This window comes from Eubalaena glacialis, chromosome 15 (genome assembly GCF_028564815.1).
Source record: "Eubalaena glacialis isolate mEubGla1 chromosome 15, mEubGla1.1.hap2.+ XY, whole genome shotgun sequence".
NCBI classification, from domain to species: Eukaryota; Metazoa; Chordata; class Mammalia; order Artiodactyla; family Balaenidae; genus Eubalaena; species Eubalaena glacialis.
The window spans coordinates 73,040,642-73,054,681 of NC_083730.1; the positions used below are offsets into that span (position 1 = coordinate 73,040,642).

At 60.0% G+C, this 14,040-nt stretch overlaps 1 protein-coding gene across 1 annotated transcript in view; it reads left to right on the forward strand.

The window, feature by feature from the left end:
• The window catches only part of OSBP2 (oxysterol binding protein 2), a 100,441-nt gene that overhangs the window by 59,915 nt on the left and 26,486 nt on the right, over window positions 1-14,040 (forward strand). Inside the window, exon 5 of the mRNA XM_061169257.1 lies at window positions 9,051-9,307. Coding sequence (XP_061025240.1) covers window positions 9,051-9,307 — 257 coding nt within the window. The remainder of the gene's footprint in view (window positions 1-9,050; window positions 9,308-14,040) is intronic.

The following is a 14,040-nucleotide window of genomic DNA, read 5'->3' on the forward strand; positions in this document are numbered from 1 at the left end:
ACTTTGGGAAAGACAGACCTGCTTTCCTTCTGGATTTCCCAGTCAGGAAGGACTGGCAGTACCTTGGTGGGGGGGGGCACTCCCGTTCCCAGGGGCCCCCGGTGGCTCCCTGTCTCGTCTGACCTGGTTCCCGTGCCTCACTCTGCAGCGCGGAGGCCTCCGACCTGCCTCAGGGACTGCACCTCAGAGGTGCTCATCCTCAGGGCTCCGGCCCGTCCCACCACCAGCCCGGTGCCCCTGCTCCCTCATCTCCCTGGAGCAGCACCCTCCTGTGTCACCCTCCTGCAGGGTGCGCCTGTAAGGCAGCCGCCTCCTCCCACGGCCTCTTGGGACCCCACCCCGGGGCTCCTGTCTGAGCCCTTCTCTGTCAAGACTAGGAGACCTCTCAGCCTCCCTCTCCCCATTGCCTGAGTGGGGCCCTCCTCCAGGGCAAAGGACCACAGGAGCAGCGTCACCCCAGGCAGGGCTCACCTCCCCACTCGCCCTGTCCAGGCCAGGTGGAGGTCACTGGCCAGCGCAGGCTTCACCTCGGGCTGGATGGAGTGAGCTGCTGCAGTCTCTCAGCCTCAGGGCCATGGGGGTGGCAGGTGCCATCAGACTCTTTGTAAAGACCACTCTGCCAATCCCAGCTCCACCACTCAGGAGCCTTAGGGTCTTGGGCACAGTCCATAACTCTCCACGCCACCCATTCCTCTCCTGGGTGTGGTTCGTGCAGCAAACTGTGTCATAACGTGGCGAAGTCATGACCCAAGGAAGCACAGGATAGGCTGTCACTGAGCAACAGGGGTGTAGGGTCTCAGACCCACCAAAGTCACTTGACCTCGTGGACCTGCCTCAAGGCCTGTTTCTGTTGTCAGCATCCAGTTGATTGGATTCTGCAATTGAATTTGGGCAGCTTAAACCTCCGGAAATCTAAATAACCGTCAGCAAACCTGCTGTAATTGAATTTTTGAGATGCTAACACTGCAAATTGGAAATGGCTATTCTCTGGTGAGAGTGCAGGGCCCCGCGGTTCTCACTTGAAACCAACGTCCGCTGGCTGTGCTTGTCTCCTCAGAGGCCCTGCGGTGGGGTCTCTGCACAGCCAGACTGCAGGAAAGTTCTTAGTGTTCAGGCGAGATGAAAGCCCCCCATGGGGTCCTGGGGGCCCCAGGTAGGTGTGGCCACTCAGGGTCCCAGACCATGGCTGGAAGGCTGCAGGGCTCGGGGGTTAGGCCTTGTCCCCTCCCTGTCGTGCGGAGAGGGAGGGGAGCAGCGCCTGTCCCCATTAATCCATTAACCATGCTGCTGGGTCAGGGAGCACCGCTGGGTTAGGGCATGATGTCAGCATCGTCAGCTGCCGTTCTAAGTTGGGTCTCAGGCCACGAGCACAGCGGGGCCCACGCTGCACTGATGCAGGCTCCCTGCCACGGTGGAGCAGGGAGCAGGGATCCTTCCCCACCCTCCCTGTGCCCTCTCTTCTGTGGAGTGGCAGGGGGCTGGGACGAGGCCAGCCTGGGGTGAGCAGGCACTCAGACAGCATGTGTCCTGTCCCCCCGCCCCTTCCCCACACCAGCCAGTGGCACTCCTTGGCTGTCTGCTGGCCTCCACCTGCCTTGCGCCACCCACCCATGGATGGCTGTGGGTCCCCTTGTGTGGCTGCCTCCTCCCGTGACTCCTGGCCAATGGGACAAGGCTTCTCTCTTATCTCCCTGACCCCTCTGGGCCCTGCCCGGTCAGTGGCCTAGTGCCTGGCTAGCAAGTTTTGTACCTTGTCATCCAAGAAGCCATCACCTTCTTTTTACATTTTTGGATGTTACTCCCATCAGCCGGAGGCAGGTCCAGGGGCAAGTGCTGGGGAGCCCGAGGGAGGGAGGCCGAGGGCTCAGGGCAGTGCTCAGGTGAAGCGATGGGTACTGGGCCTTGGGGAGAAGCCATCTTGTTTTTTAAAATAAATTAATTTTATTTATTTATTATTTTTGGCTGTGTTGGGTCTTCGTTGCTGCGTGCGAGCTTTCTCTAGTTACGGCGAGCGGGAGCTACTCTTCGTTGCAGTGCGCGGGCTTCTCATTGCAGTGGTTTCTCTTGTTGTGGAGCACAGGCTCTAGGTGCGCGGGCTTCAGTAGTTGTGGCGCGCGGGCTCTAGAGCGCAGGCTCGGTAGTTGTGGTGCATGGGCTTAGTTGCTCCGCGGCATGTGGGATCTTCCCGGATCAGGGCTCGAAACCGTGTCCCCTGCATTGGCAGGCGGATTCTTAACCACTGGGCCACCAGGGAAGCCCCGGGAGCAGCCATCTGCAGACGGAGGAGAGGAGGAAAGAAATCCGGGGAGTGGCAAGGAGGTGGGAAAGCCACGGGGTCTCCCTGGCACTGGATGGGCTGAAGAGACAAGAGGAAGCAAGGGCGTGGAGCGCAGGCAGAGCATGGCCTGGCTGGGCGAGGGCGGGGGTCCCTGGCTTCCTGGCACCTAGAGGTGGATAAGCCATCTGAATGTCCCTCCCTGTTCAGAACCCTGCTGGTGTCCCTGGACTTGTCTCCCCACCTCCATAGGCCTGTCCCCTTCTGCTGCAGTCCTGTCCCTCTGCCAGGACCCATCTAAGCACCACCTCCCCCCGAACCTTGTCCTGCCCAGCGCTGGGTGGAGGTGCAGAGGGAGGCGTGAGTGCTGGGCTTCCCCAGCCTTCACCTCACCTGTCCTGAGGCCCCTCCTCAGCCAGTGCTGCTGTCACTCATCTCCAGCCACAGTGTGTGAGGGGAGGGGGCCCTGGTCATCCTGTGCCTTGACCCCGAGGAGCTTGTGGGCAGGCAAGGGCAAAGCCAGATTCCCCAGAGAAACAAGCAAGAGACAGTGCAAAATGGGGCAGCCACAGGGCCCCTGGCTCCCACGTCCCCACCATGTCACCTCCCCCACCTTCCAGACCAATCTGTGCAGCCTTTTTGTTTCTTGGTTTCAAAAAGCTGCCTCCCCACCCAGAAACTTGATCCATTTTCCTCAAAGATGGGGAAAAAAAGCTCCACTTCTAAAAATAGCCCACCTGGCTCTGCTCTGCTGGCTGTTTCCATGGCAACCCACTCCTTCCCAGGAGTTCCAGGTGAAAGAGGGTCCCGGCCCTGGTGCGGGTGCCCAGTGGCTCCTCAGCTGCAGCCGGCTACTGAAGGGTTCAAGGAGACCCCCGAGTAGGGGTAGGGGCACAGCAGAAACACCGGGGCTCCCTCTGGCTCCAAGCCTCTATGATTTGAAGTAAACTCAAGACTGGTTATGTGCAAAAAGTGAGCTGTGCTGATGAGGGTGACAGGGATATTGGTGGTTGGGGGGCCAGGAAGTCCCAGCTCTGCCCTGGCTGCACGCTGGGGACTTAAATCCTTTTCCACAGGAGGTATGAATATCCCCAGAGTATGGACGAGCACCCTTAGCCAAGGCCACGTGGGGCTGAAGCAGGACTGCTTGCCTCAGAACCGGGCTCCTCCACTGTCCCAGGCCACCTCCCTGAGCAGTCAGGGAGGCATGTGTGCCAGGCTTGAGGGGAGAACAGAGAGACCTGTGAGGTCTCTGTGCCCAGGTGGGAGTCTCAGTGCTTATCTAGGGAGCATCCAAGGACCACCCCTCAGGGCAGTAAGTCAGAGTACTGATCAGCTTCTGGTGTTGCTGGCAATCCTTGGCTTGCAGATGCTTCACTCCAGTCTCTGTGTCATCACGCGTGTTTCTGTGTCTTTGCTCCTCTTCCTATAAGGAGGTCAGTCATATTAGATTAAGGACCCGCCCTATTCCAATATGACCTCATCTTAACTAATTATACCTGCATCAGCCCAAATAAGGTCACATTCTGAAGTTCCAGGAAGGCCATGATTTTGGGGGGACACTAGCCAACCCAGGATAGCCCCTAAGGGTTGGAAGCTCGTGCACTTGGGAAGCTTGCCATGGATGGGAGGCCACTGCCGTACTCTGCTGGCCTGGCCGGGATGGACTGAGAAGTTGTGACTGCTGCCTTGTAAACACGTTGGTAACCCGAGTTTTATGGATTTATTCTCATCTAACAAAAAGGAGAATTCATTCTTGCATTTAGCTGGTGAAAATCAGTGGGTATTTCAGGAGTCGGTGCTTTTCTAGAAATGGTCGTGTCTGAGAACAGGCTGGAGCCCTTTATTCCACGGTCATTTGCTGCATGTGATCCCGCCATCCCCAGAGCTGCCTGCACCTTACCTCGAACCCCGCCCCTGGCTTGGAGGCTGGATTGGTTCTTTCCATGTTCCACAGTCTGGAGCTGCTGTTTGCTTTTGTCACTTTAGCCAGGGAGGCTCGGGGTGCCACTGGCTGAGGAATGTCAGGCCTGAGTTCCCCAGGAAGTCTTTCTCATTAGAAGGTGCAGGCTCGTTGGCGCAGAGTTGCCTGGGGAAGAAGAGCAGAGTCACCTTCCCCATCTGCCAGGCCCGCTTCCTGGTCTCAGAATCCACAGCCTTTGCAGCTGGTGGAGTAACTCACTGGGCTCCTGCTGAGTCGCTTTTCTGTGAAGGTTTGATCTGAACGTTAGAAGCACACCTGGAGCAGCAGCGCAAGACAGGCAGGCAGAGCAAGGCCTGGGAAGCAGGGGTTCAGCACGATGGCCCTGGCAGCTGGGGCCAGGAGGATGGGAGGGCAGAAGCCCCTGCCGCCTGCCCCCTGCCTGGGCCTCCCCTTTGCCCCCTCCAGCTCTCCAGTCCTTCCTCTGTCACAGACCCTCCAGTTTGGCTCCCCGGGGTCACTGTCCTTGGAGGCTGGCCGTGCAGGGATGTGGGCTCCTGTTCTCTGGCTGCTGGTGGTCTTGGCCAGATGCTTCCTGCCCTGAACCTCAGCCCTCCCGCTGAGATGAGGGTGTGGGTGGCAGGGTCTGCAGTCCCCCCGCCACCCCCAGGGCAGACATTCTGGCTCTGTCCTCTTCCTGGTGAGGCTGACAGTCTCGGGAGGGGTGGGGGAGGAGGGTGAGATGATGTAGGCTAGCAGGGAGAGGGCAGGGTGAGATGCTCCCGTTAGTGACCCCCTCAGTGTGGCCTGTGCTGAGAGACCGGGGGAGGGACCCCAGCCCCACCACTTACTCTCCGTAGGACCCGTCCTGCTCTGAGCCTCTGCTTTCTCACCTGTAAAATGAGGATGCTAAGGGTGCAAAGATTAAGTGAGTTATTTGTCCAGTGCTTTAAGAAGTGCCGGCACCTTGTGTGTGCCCTGGCCACTACTGCCACTGTCCATTGCTGCCACCGTCCATTGCTGTGGCTGTTTGCTGCCGGACGCCGCCTTCCCACCCAGCCCTTCATGGCTGAGCAGTAGGAAGCTGCCTCTTCCAGAGCTTGCTTCCCGAGCTGCCGAGACTGGGCTGGGTCTGAGTGCAACCCATGCAGCATTTCCCGGGGCACACCAGCTGGTGCAGAGCCAGCCAGAGGCCAGCATGAGTGGAGCAAGGCAACTGACCGCAGAGAGCTCGTTGGGGGCGGGTGAGGGGCCCTGCAGGCCAGCGTGTCCCGGGGAGAGCGGGAGAGACGGGCCTCGGGCGCAGGGGTTGAGATTCGGCATGGAGGATGGCAAACGATCCTCGCCAGGCAGAGGGCAGGTGCCATGTGCACTTTGGGCTCCCCTAACCGGCCCCTTGCTCACACCCACTGCCCGGTGAAGGGGGTCTCCTGTCCAGTCCTGCCTCCTCCACCCTCGGCCCCGTGCTGGCGCCTGAGCAGAACTGAGTGTCCCTCCCCACCGCGCAGGGACAGCAGGCTCCTCATGTCAGTGGCTGGGGCAGACATGTGAGTGCCCCCCCACCCCGCCCCGGGGAGGTGCCCCGGAGCTCAAGCCTCTGCTCTCCGACCACCTCATTTTTCCTACACCAGGGGCAGCCTGGAAGCTCCTCCGCATAGCTGCTCTGTGCTGAGTCCTGGCCTTCACATGAGCTTTGAGGCAGGCCAGGGTTCCCCCGTGGGTGGATGTGTGGCTTCGATGTGGTCCTAGATTCCAGTTGCTGCTATTCTTGTATTTATATAGTTGCAGAATTCCTGTAGGATTTTAAGTCCGTGGATAGTTCAGTGTCTGCTGTGTTGTTGAGATGTGGATTGTTACTTTGTTCCTCTCAGATGCTCACTGTGCCTGAGTTTTATTCCCAGTGGGAGTGGGGACAGTGAAGATGCGTGGGGTCAGAAAAGCCTGAGAACCCCCAAGGCCACAAGCTTGAGAACCACAGCCTAAGCGACTTTGCACGTATGAGTGTTTTCCTTCCTTGGACGACATGCCCCACCAGCAGAGCTCCCGTCCGGGGGGCAGGTGGGGGTGTTGGGGGCAGTGGAAGCCAAGGAGCCCTTTTCATGGCTCTTGATGGGTAACTGCCAGTTCATCCTTCAGAAAGCACAAGATGAGTTAATGCCATCTATTCTTTTTGCTACTTTGAGGAATGTCACATTGAGCGGTTTCATTTGCATCTCTGATGTTGAGCTTCATGTGTGTGTCCCACATGGATTCACTCCTTGCAAAGACCCCTGACCCTGAACTGAGACCTGGGACTCAGCCTGGCCACAGTTCACCATTTGGGGGCCAGGGTCCCCTTCATTGTTCAGCTCTGCCCTTCAGTCTGTCACCAGCCTCCTCTTATCCATGGACCTCTGCTCAAATGCCCACATACTCCGTTTTGCCGAGGGATGAAGGCCTAGGCTCCTTAGCTGTGCCCTCTACCCTCTCCAGCTAGCTCCTCTGTGCCCCAACCCTACTGCTCACATCCTTCTCCAGACCCTGCCCTTCTGTGTGTGACCTGCTGCTTCCATGCAGGCCTCCTGGGATGCACCCAAGATCGTTCATCCAGTCACTCCTCCTCTCGCCCCTCCCCCCCACCCTCCCTCATTCTGATCTCACTGTCCCTCTGAGCGGTACTCTGCCTGCGCATCCCCATAGAACAGACTTTGCTGGTCAGGTGTCTTCCCATCCCTCCCCCAGCAACACAGCCAGCAACTTGGGAGCAGAACAAGCACTTTCCTGTGTCCCTGGCAGCTGGACCTGAACTCGGACCCTAAGAGCTGCTTGCTAAGGTGCAATTACCCACCCTCTGCCCGTCCCGCAGGAAGATGCTCCGAGTTAGGTTGGTCAGTTCTTTCTCAGAGCACAGGGGTTCACTTTCAGGCTGACCCGCAGTCAGCATGCCCCCGTGCGCCCCTCCCAGTGCCCAGCGGCAGCCGTGCTGACTGGTTGGTGGCCATTCTGGTTGTTTGACACATTGAACCTGGAAAGTGAGAGGAGGTTGCGTTGTAACTAAGAGCCTAGGCTCTGAAGCCGGACAGGCCTGGAGGCTCCAGAATTTCCCCGCCTGTGGCCCTGGGCAATTTCAAAGCACCTTTCTGCCCCTCAAACCTACCTCACTGGGTCATCAACGTGCATTAACCAAGGCAGCGCCTTGCCCAGTGCCTGGCACCCAGGAAGGCAAGATACGCATCAGCCATCGGAGCCTTTCTAAGGTGATCCAGAGAGAGGAAACACCTCTGTGCAGACCCCCCTGGATTCAGATCCAGCACTGCCCCCTTGATAGCAGGGCCCTAAATCGGTGGCTTGGTGTCCCAGAAGCTGCGTTTTCGCGCCTGCAGAGTGGGAACAGCTGCTGTCTGCTGGCCACTGAGGCTCAGCGTTCACGCTGGTCAAGCGAGTGGCCCAGGGCCTGGCCCAGCACGTGTGGTCTCCAGACACTGGGTCATTTCGGGGCTGCAGTTGGGCTGGATGGGGTGGGCGAGCCCTGCCCCCAGCCTGGATGCTGCCCCCTGCCGCCTCCTCACTCCGGGCACCCCTCCGAGGCTGGCCAGGCCCTGCCCCCAGCTCAGGGCGTGTGCAGAGCAGTGTCTCAGCTGTGGCCACCCCCATGTACCCTGTCTGCCATGGGAGGAAATCTGTTCTCTCATAATGTGTCCTTTTTTCAAAAATTTCTATCTTGGGTTACAGATTTCCTTCACCAAAAAAAAAAAAAAGTTTCTTGCTGATTATTTCTGAATCAAGGCATCTCAGACACCGCTCGGCAATTACAGCCTCTGGTACTCACAGGCCAGTGTCAAAGTAGCAGCAGGGCCCAGGCCAGCTCCCCACCCCACCCCACTCGCGCAGAGCACCCCGGAGGCTCCCACAGCCCCGCGCCCCTTTGGACACAAGCTGGGCTGGCAGCGGGCCAGGCTCCAAGGTACCTCAGACTCCCAGGAAGGGGTGCCGAGGGCACCTGGGGTCGAGTAAGCAGGGAGGGGGTGGGGCGTGAGCACCTGCCTGGCCCCTCATGGAGGCCCCCAGGCGTGAAGAGGGTGGCTCTGGAGGCAGAGTAGCCAGGGGGCCTGGGCCAGGGCTTCACCTACCTGAGCCTCATCACCTGTCTGTCCCATGGGAGTGGTACAGTCCCTACCCTGACAAGGCCATTGAGAGGCCACAGCCAGTGTCTCCACACAAAAGACACCCATAGGTGAGCGTGGCCTTGCTCCTCAGGGGAGACCTGCAGGAGGGGGTCACCGGTCAGCAGCGGGGAGGGAGCTGTGACTGCGGCCTGGGGGGATCTTCAGGCCGGCTCTGAAGATGGGGCGGCATTGGGCTGGGTAGGGGTGAGACCTCTGAGGGGCTGGGGGTGGTGAGGAGGTTCCAGGCAGTGGGGACACAGTGGGGACACAGAGGGAAAGGCCCGAAGCACGAGCGCTCGTTGTTTGCAGGGACCGGGGGTGGGCGGACAGCGGAGGGCAAGGTCAGGTTGGCGGGGGAAGCATGGGTCAGCCCGGGCTGGGCCTGTGACGCGGGGACAGTGCCCGGGCTTCATTCAGGGTCTGCGGGGTCTGGGATGGGAGCCGCTCCCACACAGCCATCTCCACCTCTTCACGCAGACAGCCCACCTCTGCCTGCACATCAGCTTAGGGGGTGCTGGTGCCCCCTGCAAAGCACAGCCCAGGCCCTGTCATTCAAGCTAGTCCCCTCTTCCATCCCCCCCCCCGACTCCAGAGGGGCTGTGCAGACACCTCACCCTGGCCAGGAGCCGGGAGCAGGAGCCGGCACTGCCCAGGCCTCTGGGTGTGTGTTGCTCCGTAAGAACCACGGCGACCCCGCATGTCTCCACAGATGACTCTGGGGACGACGAGGACGGGACTGCCTCCCCAGCTGACAAGAGCGAGCTACACGACACCATCAAGAAGCTCTCCCTGAAGCTGGACGACCTCAGCACGTGCAATGAGCTCGTGGCCAAGCACGGCGTGGCACTGCAGCGCTCCCTGAGCGAGCTGGACGGCCTCAGGATCCCCTGCGAGAGCGGCGAGAAGCTGAAGGCGGTCAACGAGCGGGCCACCCTCTTTCGCATCACTTCAAATGCTATGATCAACGTGAGTGCCCGCCTGCCCGCCGGCGCAGTCCAGGGCCCCAAGGGGGAGGTGGCTCCCCGGTCCCCGGGTGGGTGGCCAGGGTGAGGGACAGGCCAGGGCTCCCTCTTGCTCCCGTCATCCTCCGTGTCATCTCATCCACGCGCCGTCACGGGGTGAGGACACTGGTTTTCATTGTTGGGTGGAGCTCGGGGTTGGGTGTGAGATCCGGCTGAGCCCGCAGGTGGTTCAGGCCTGGGCGAGGAAGGCAGCGCCCAACCTGAGCAGCCAGCTCAGCACACACAGTAGGGATGCGGCTGCCGCATTTTTCCGCAACAGCTGCTGCTGCTCTTTCCCCCAGTACGTGGCCCAGATGCAGCAGGATTGGCACCTGTAACCATGGGGGGCTTGCACGTGTGGTGGGGGTCCCTCAGTCAGAAGAGCTTTCGAGTTGAGGCCACCGCAGTCGTGCCAACCTGATAGTAAGTAGCTGAATGAGGACCCATGTCTGTGGACTGAGGGGTTCAGCCCCAGGAGTTTCTCCTTTTCCACGGGTTCTGGGAGCCACACAGCTGTGACCGCGAACCAGGAGGGTCTCTCCGTGGTGGCAGAGAGTACAAGGCTGAACCGAGCTTCTGGGCCCTTCCTCTTTCTGCCTGATGAGTGTTCCCCAGAGGTGCATGTGCTCCCTCTGGACACAGGTCTGATGGCCACAGCCTCCTCCCAAGGACAGCCCCCAAGATGAGCACATCCCAGCCAGGATGGCACCGTGGGAGCTGGGGGCCAGAGCACAGAGGTGTGGGGAGATGGAGGCCACCGCAGAGGAGGTGGGTCCAGAGAACGCGGTTCAGGCAAGCCGGTCAGGCTGGCTGCAGAGACAGTGGGCAGTACCAGTGCCCAGGTGAGCCCCAGGTGGGGGACTCAGCCTCCAAAGCATGGGGGTCAGAGCGGAGACTAGGCTTTCCATCCAACACCAGGAAACCTGAGGGCAGGGTGGGAAGGTGGAGGCTGGAGCCCACTGCAGGCCAAGATCCTGTCCCCTCTTCCCAGACTCCAGGGAAACATGCACAGGTGCCCGCAGGTGTGGACTTTGTCCATGGCACTCAGGGGTGCAGTGGCGCCCATGTGCCGAGAGGCTGCTGGACCGCAGCTCTGTGGCTGCCCTGCTGTTTGGCCCTGTCGCTGGTCTTGTCTCTCCTTTTCCCATGTCCACCCTCTCGGCCCTCTGGCCTCCTTACAGCCCCCAGACTCTAGGGGCCTGGGTCACTGTACTTCTTCCGGTGACAGGCACCGATATCGAGCATTTAAGGCATAATGATGCATTTGTGTTTCCCCGCGGTTTCCCTGGCATGGCCTCCCCACATGCGGAGACTAAAGCCACATTGTCTTGAGTAAGCGGTTTTGGTTTTTCCCAGATAATGCGCTGCTCAGCTGGCGTCTCTAGCGAAAGTATTTTATCAGGCATCAGAGGCTCATCTGTGTTTACGAAGCCATAAAAACAGCTCGCCACCTAAGTGTGTAATGAATTGTTTGATGGGAAGCTCAGGCCCCTGGGGTTGATTAGGAAGCCTGTTAGCAGTTCTGGCACCAGGAGAGCCAGACCCAAGTGACGGAGCCTGCACCCTGGGCCGGGATCTGCGCCCCCCGCAAACATGAACCTGACGTGAGGGCCTCTCCCCATCCACCTCCACTGTGGGGGCACAGAAGTGAGGTGCTGGGAGCCCAGGCTAGTGCAGAGTCCCGCGTTTCTTCCAGGGACGCTTCCTGACAGCTGCTCCTCACCCGGCAAGAGCCGGCTCAGTTCTGGGAGGCTGTCAGACCCTGAACGCCCAAACCCCCGCTGTGTGCGGAGGGGCCACCTCGGTAAAGCGTCCCCACTCCTGGCCAGGCCTTGGCCTCCACCCCTGTTACTAGGAGGGGTTTGGACCAGGGAGCTGTAACTAAGGCATCCATGTGGCTCCCACCCCTGAGCCCCGAGGGGAGCCCACTCCCGCCCAGGACCACTTACCCCTCCCCACAGCCTCGCTAGTACCGCTAATATCCACGTGGAGACAGAGGCGCAGAGAACTCCCTGAGCTGCCCAGGGTCACCAGCTGCTAAGTGGCCAAACTGGACGCAAACCCAAGTCTGTGTAGCGTGCTGCTGGAGTCACGGCCCTCATGACGTTGAGGGTAAGACCCTCAAGGGCTGCAGAGGCCCCCTTCCACTCTGAGGTCAGCACATGGAGGGTGGCCTCGCATCCACCTGGGGCAAACCCCCATTCTCAGGGACTTGAGTCCCTGGTGTGCCTTTTACCTTTAGGCTGCAGCCCTACCAGGGTCTTTCCTGGGAAGGTGGGGATGCAGGATGGGTGGAAGCCACCCCCAGCTGTCCCCAGAAGGCACAAATCCTCATCCCTCAGATCCCCCCAGATCTCACTGTAGGAAGAGGAAGCTGCTTCCCCAACACTGGCTTCCTACTGCCTATCCACCATCCCCTCTCTGCCCCCCGCCCTGACTGACGGGAGCCCCTCCTGGGGAACTCAGGGAATCTCTCCTCCCACCCGCCGCACAGCCAGGGCAGCCCCCTCCTGTGGATGGTGAATGGCTCTGGGTTTTCCACCTCGTGGGCTCCGATTAAGCCTGGGTCATGGAAGTGGAGCAGAAAATGGGGGACGGCAGGCCACACAAAGCCCGCAGGCAAACACATCCTGCGGAGGGCCCTGGGCAGGCTGCACTCTCCCCACACAGGGAGATGGACTGCTGCTTCTTCACTTTTCCCCAAGACGGCCAAGAGTCCGGGGTTGTTCAGCCTTCAGGAGAGAAGTAGAGGGAGATTTCTAAACCTCCTTCAGATTCAGGAGAAGACATCACTATCATTAGCCTTTAGATCCTGAGCTCCCAGCAGGGCAGGGAGGGAGGCTCCTCTGGACAGTTTCCAAGATCCCAGGAACCGTGGCTACTGAGGCAGGCCTGTCCCTGTGGCCCTGCTCCCCAAGGGGGCATCTGGCCCTCACCTTGAGGATGGCCCCTTTTGTGCGTGTTCGAGGGACCAGGATGTCTGGGGGAGGTTCTGGATCAGGAATATTGAACTGTATTGCCCTTGCCTGCGCTGTACCCTTTAGAATACCCCTTCCCCACCCTTCAGATGCCTGGCAGATCCCTTTTTATCCTTCAGAACCCCACATGGACGTCACCACGGCCGGGAGGCTCTCCGAGTTCCCCATCAGGAAGCCGTTCCTCCTGGTTAGATCCCCCAGTGGTCCCAGCCCACTGAGCAGTGTTTGGCCTATTTTTTCAATGTCTGATCCCCCACCAGGCTTTGTGCCCCTTGAGGTCAAGCTCAGGTCTTACTCACCTGTGGCCCCAACAGTAGCCCAGTGGGAGTGCCCGATGCACTCTGTCTCAATCAAAGTGGGTCTTGTATCTCAGGGAAAAAAGTTCTAAGTGGCCCACATCTCACTTACCTGCTAAGTGACCATTTACAAAGCCATTCTAGCCCCGTTTGCTCACCTGGACAAGGTCAGTGAGAAAGTGCAGGCTCTGAGCAGGGTGCAGAGCTGCTGGTCACCACCCCTCGCCACCCTGGTCACCTGGCCTTGCAGAGAAATGACCCAGCCTGGTTGCTGAGACATAGGAACAGAACTTTATGAAATCAAGTCATAAACATGTTTTTTTCCACGGGAACGTCGTACTGAGCCCCGGCCTCCTTCCCTCCTTTTGTGGTTTTGGTTGGCAGGGTTCTTTCTAGCAGGCCTGGGAGGGTGGTGCCTGGTGGACCTTCAGGAGGCCTCGGGGGGCAGCAGCTGAGCAGGTCAGCGGCCCCATAGTGAACTTGGGGCTCATGCAGTTAGGAAAGTCCTGCCTGATGGGATTTGAACCCAGACCTGAGTGGCTTCCCACTGAGCCTGCCCCGGGCCTGTGCCAGGTAGGGACTTGGCGAGGACCAGGCAGACCCGTCCAGCCCCTGAGCCCATGGTCCAGGGATCTTCCTTGTGATGCTGAGTCTCACGTGGGCTCAGCAGTACAGCCTTTGGGAGGAGTAGCTAAGCAGGGCAGCAGCTCACACACCCACTGGTGAAGGCCAAGTGTGTAGAGGGCCATGGAAGGGCTGGGGAGCGACCCTCAGTGCCAGGGCAGGGCCTGCAGAGGGAGAGGTAGTGGCCACAGAGTGGGGCCAGAAAGGGTCAGGAGGATTTCTCCCAGGCAGGGAAGGAAAACACTAGCAGTGGCCACTTGCTGTGCACAGGGGGTGCCGAGCTTTTTACACATGGTTCCCTGTAAGCGTTGCACTGGGACGGCACCCACGCCATCAGGCTCTAAAGCTCCCCCACCCTTTTACCCTTCCTGGGCCTCTGCAGACCGTTCCCCAGTCGTGGTGGCCCCTTGGGCAGGACCTAGTCTTTGGGTGAAGCTCGCTGGCTGTGTGGATGACGGCCTTACCACCCGCTGCCCTGGAAATGAGAGCAGACACATCTCCTTCCCACCTGGGAGGAACAGGTGTGGGGTTCACATGACCCCTGACTGTCCCCGGGGGCCCAGCAGCCCCTCCCAGCCTCCTCTCCCACCTGTTCCCCGTCTGCCTCCCGTCCCCTGCCAGCGTTGGCCACTCACCTAACCTGAGGAGGCCACAGCCTCTCAGCCCCTCCCCACCTATCGCCCCTCAGAAGTACATTACCTCTCCTGGGAAGCCCACCCGCAAGCCCACGGCTACTCCCAGGGCCCATCTCACAGTCCACCTGGCTGGGTCGGCCCTGGGTGCCAGGGGCTGGTGGGGCC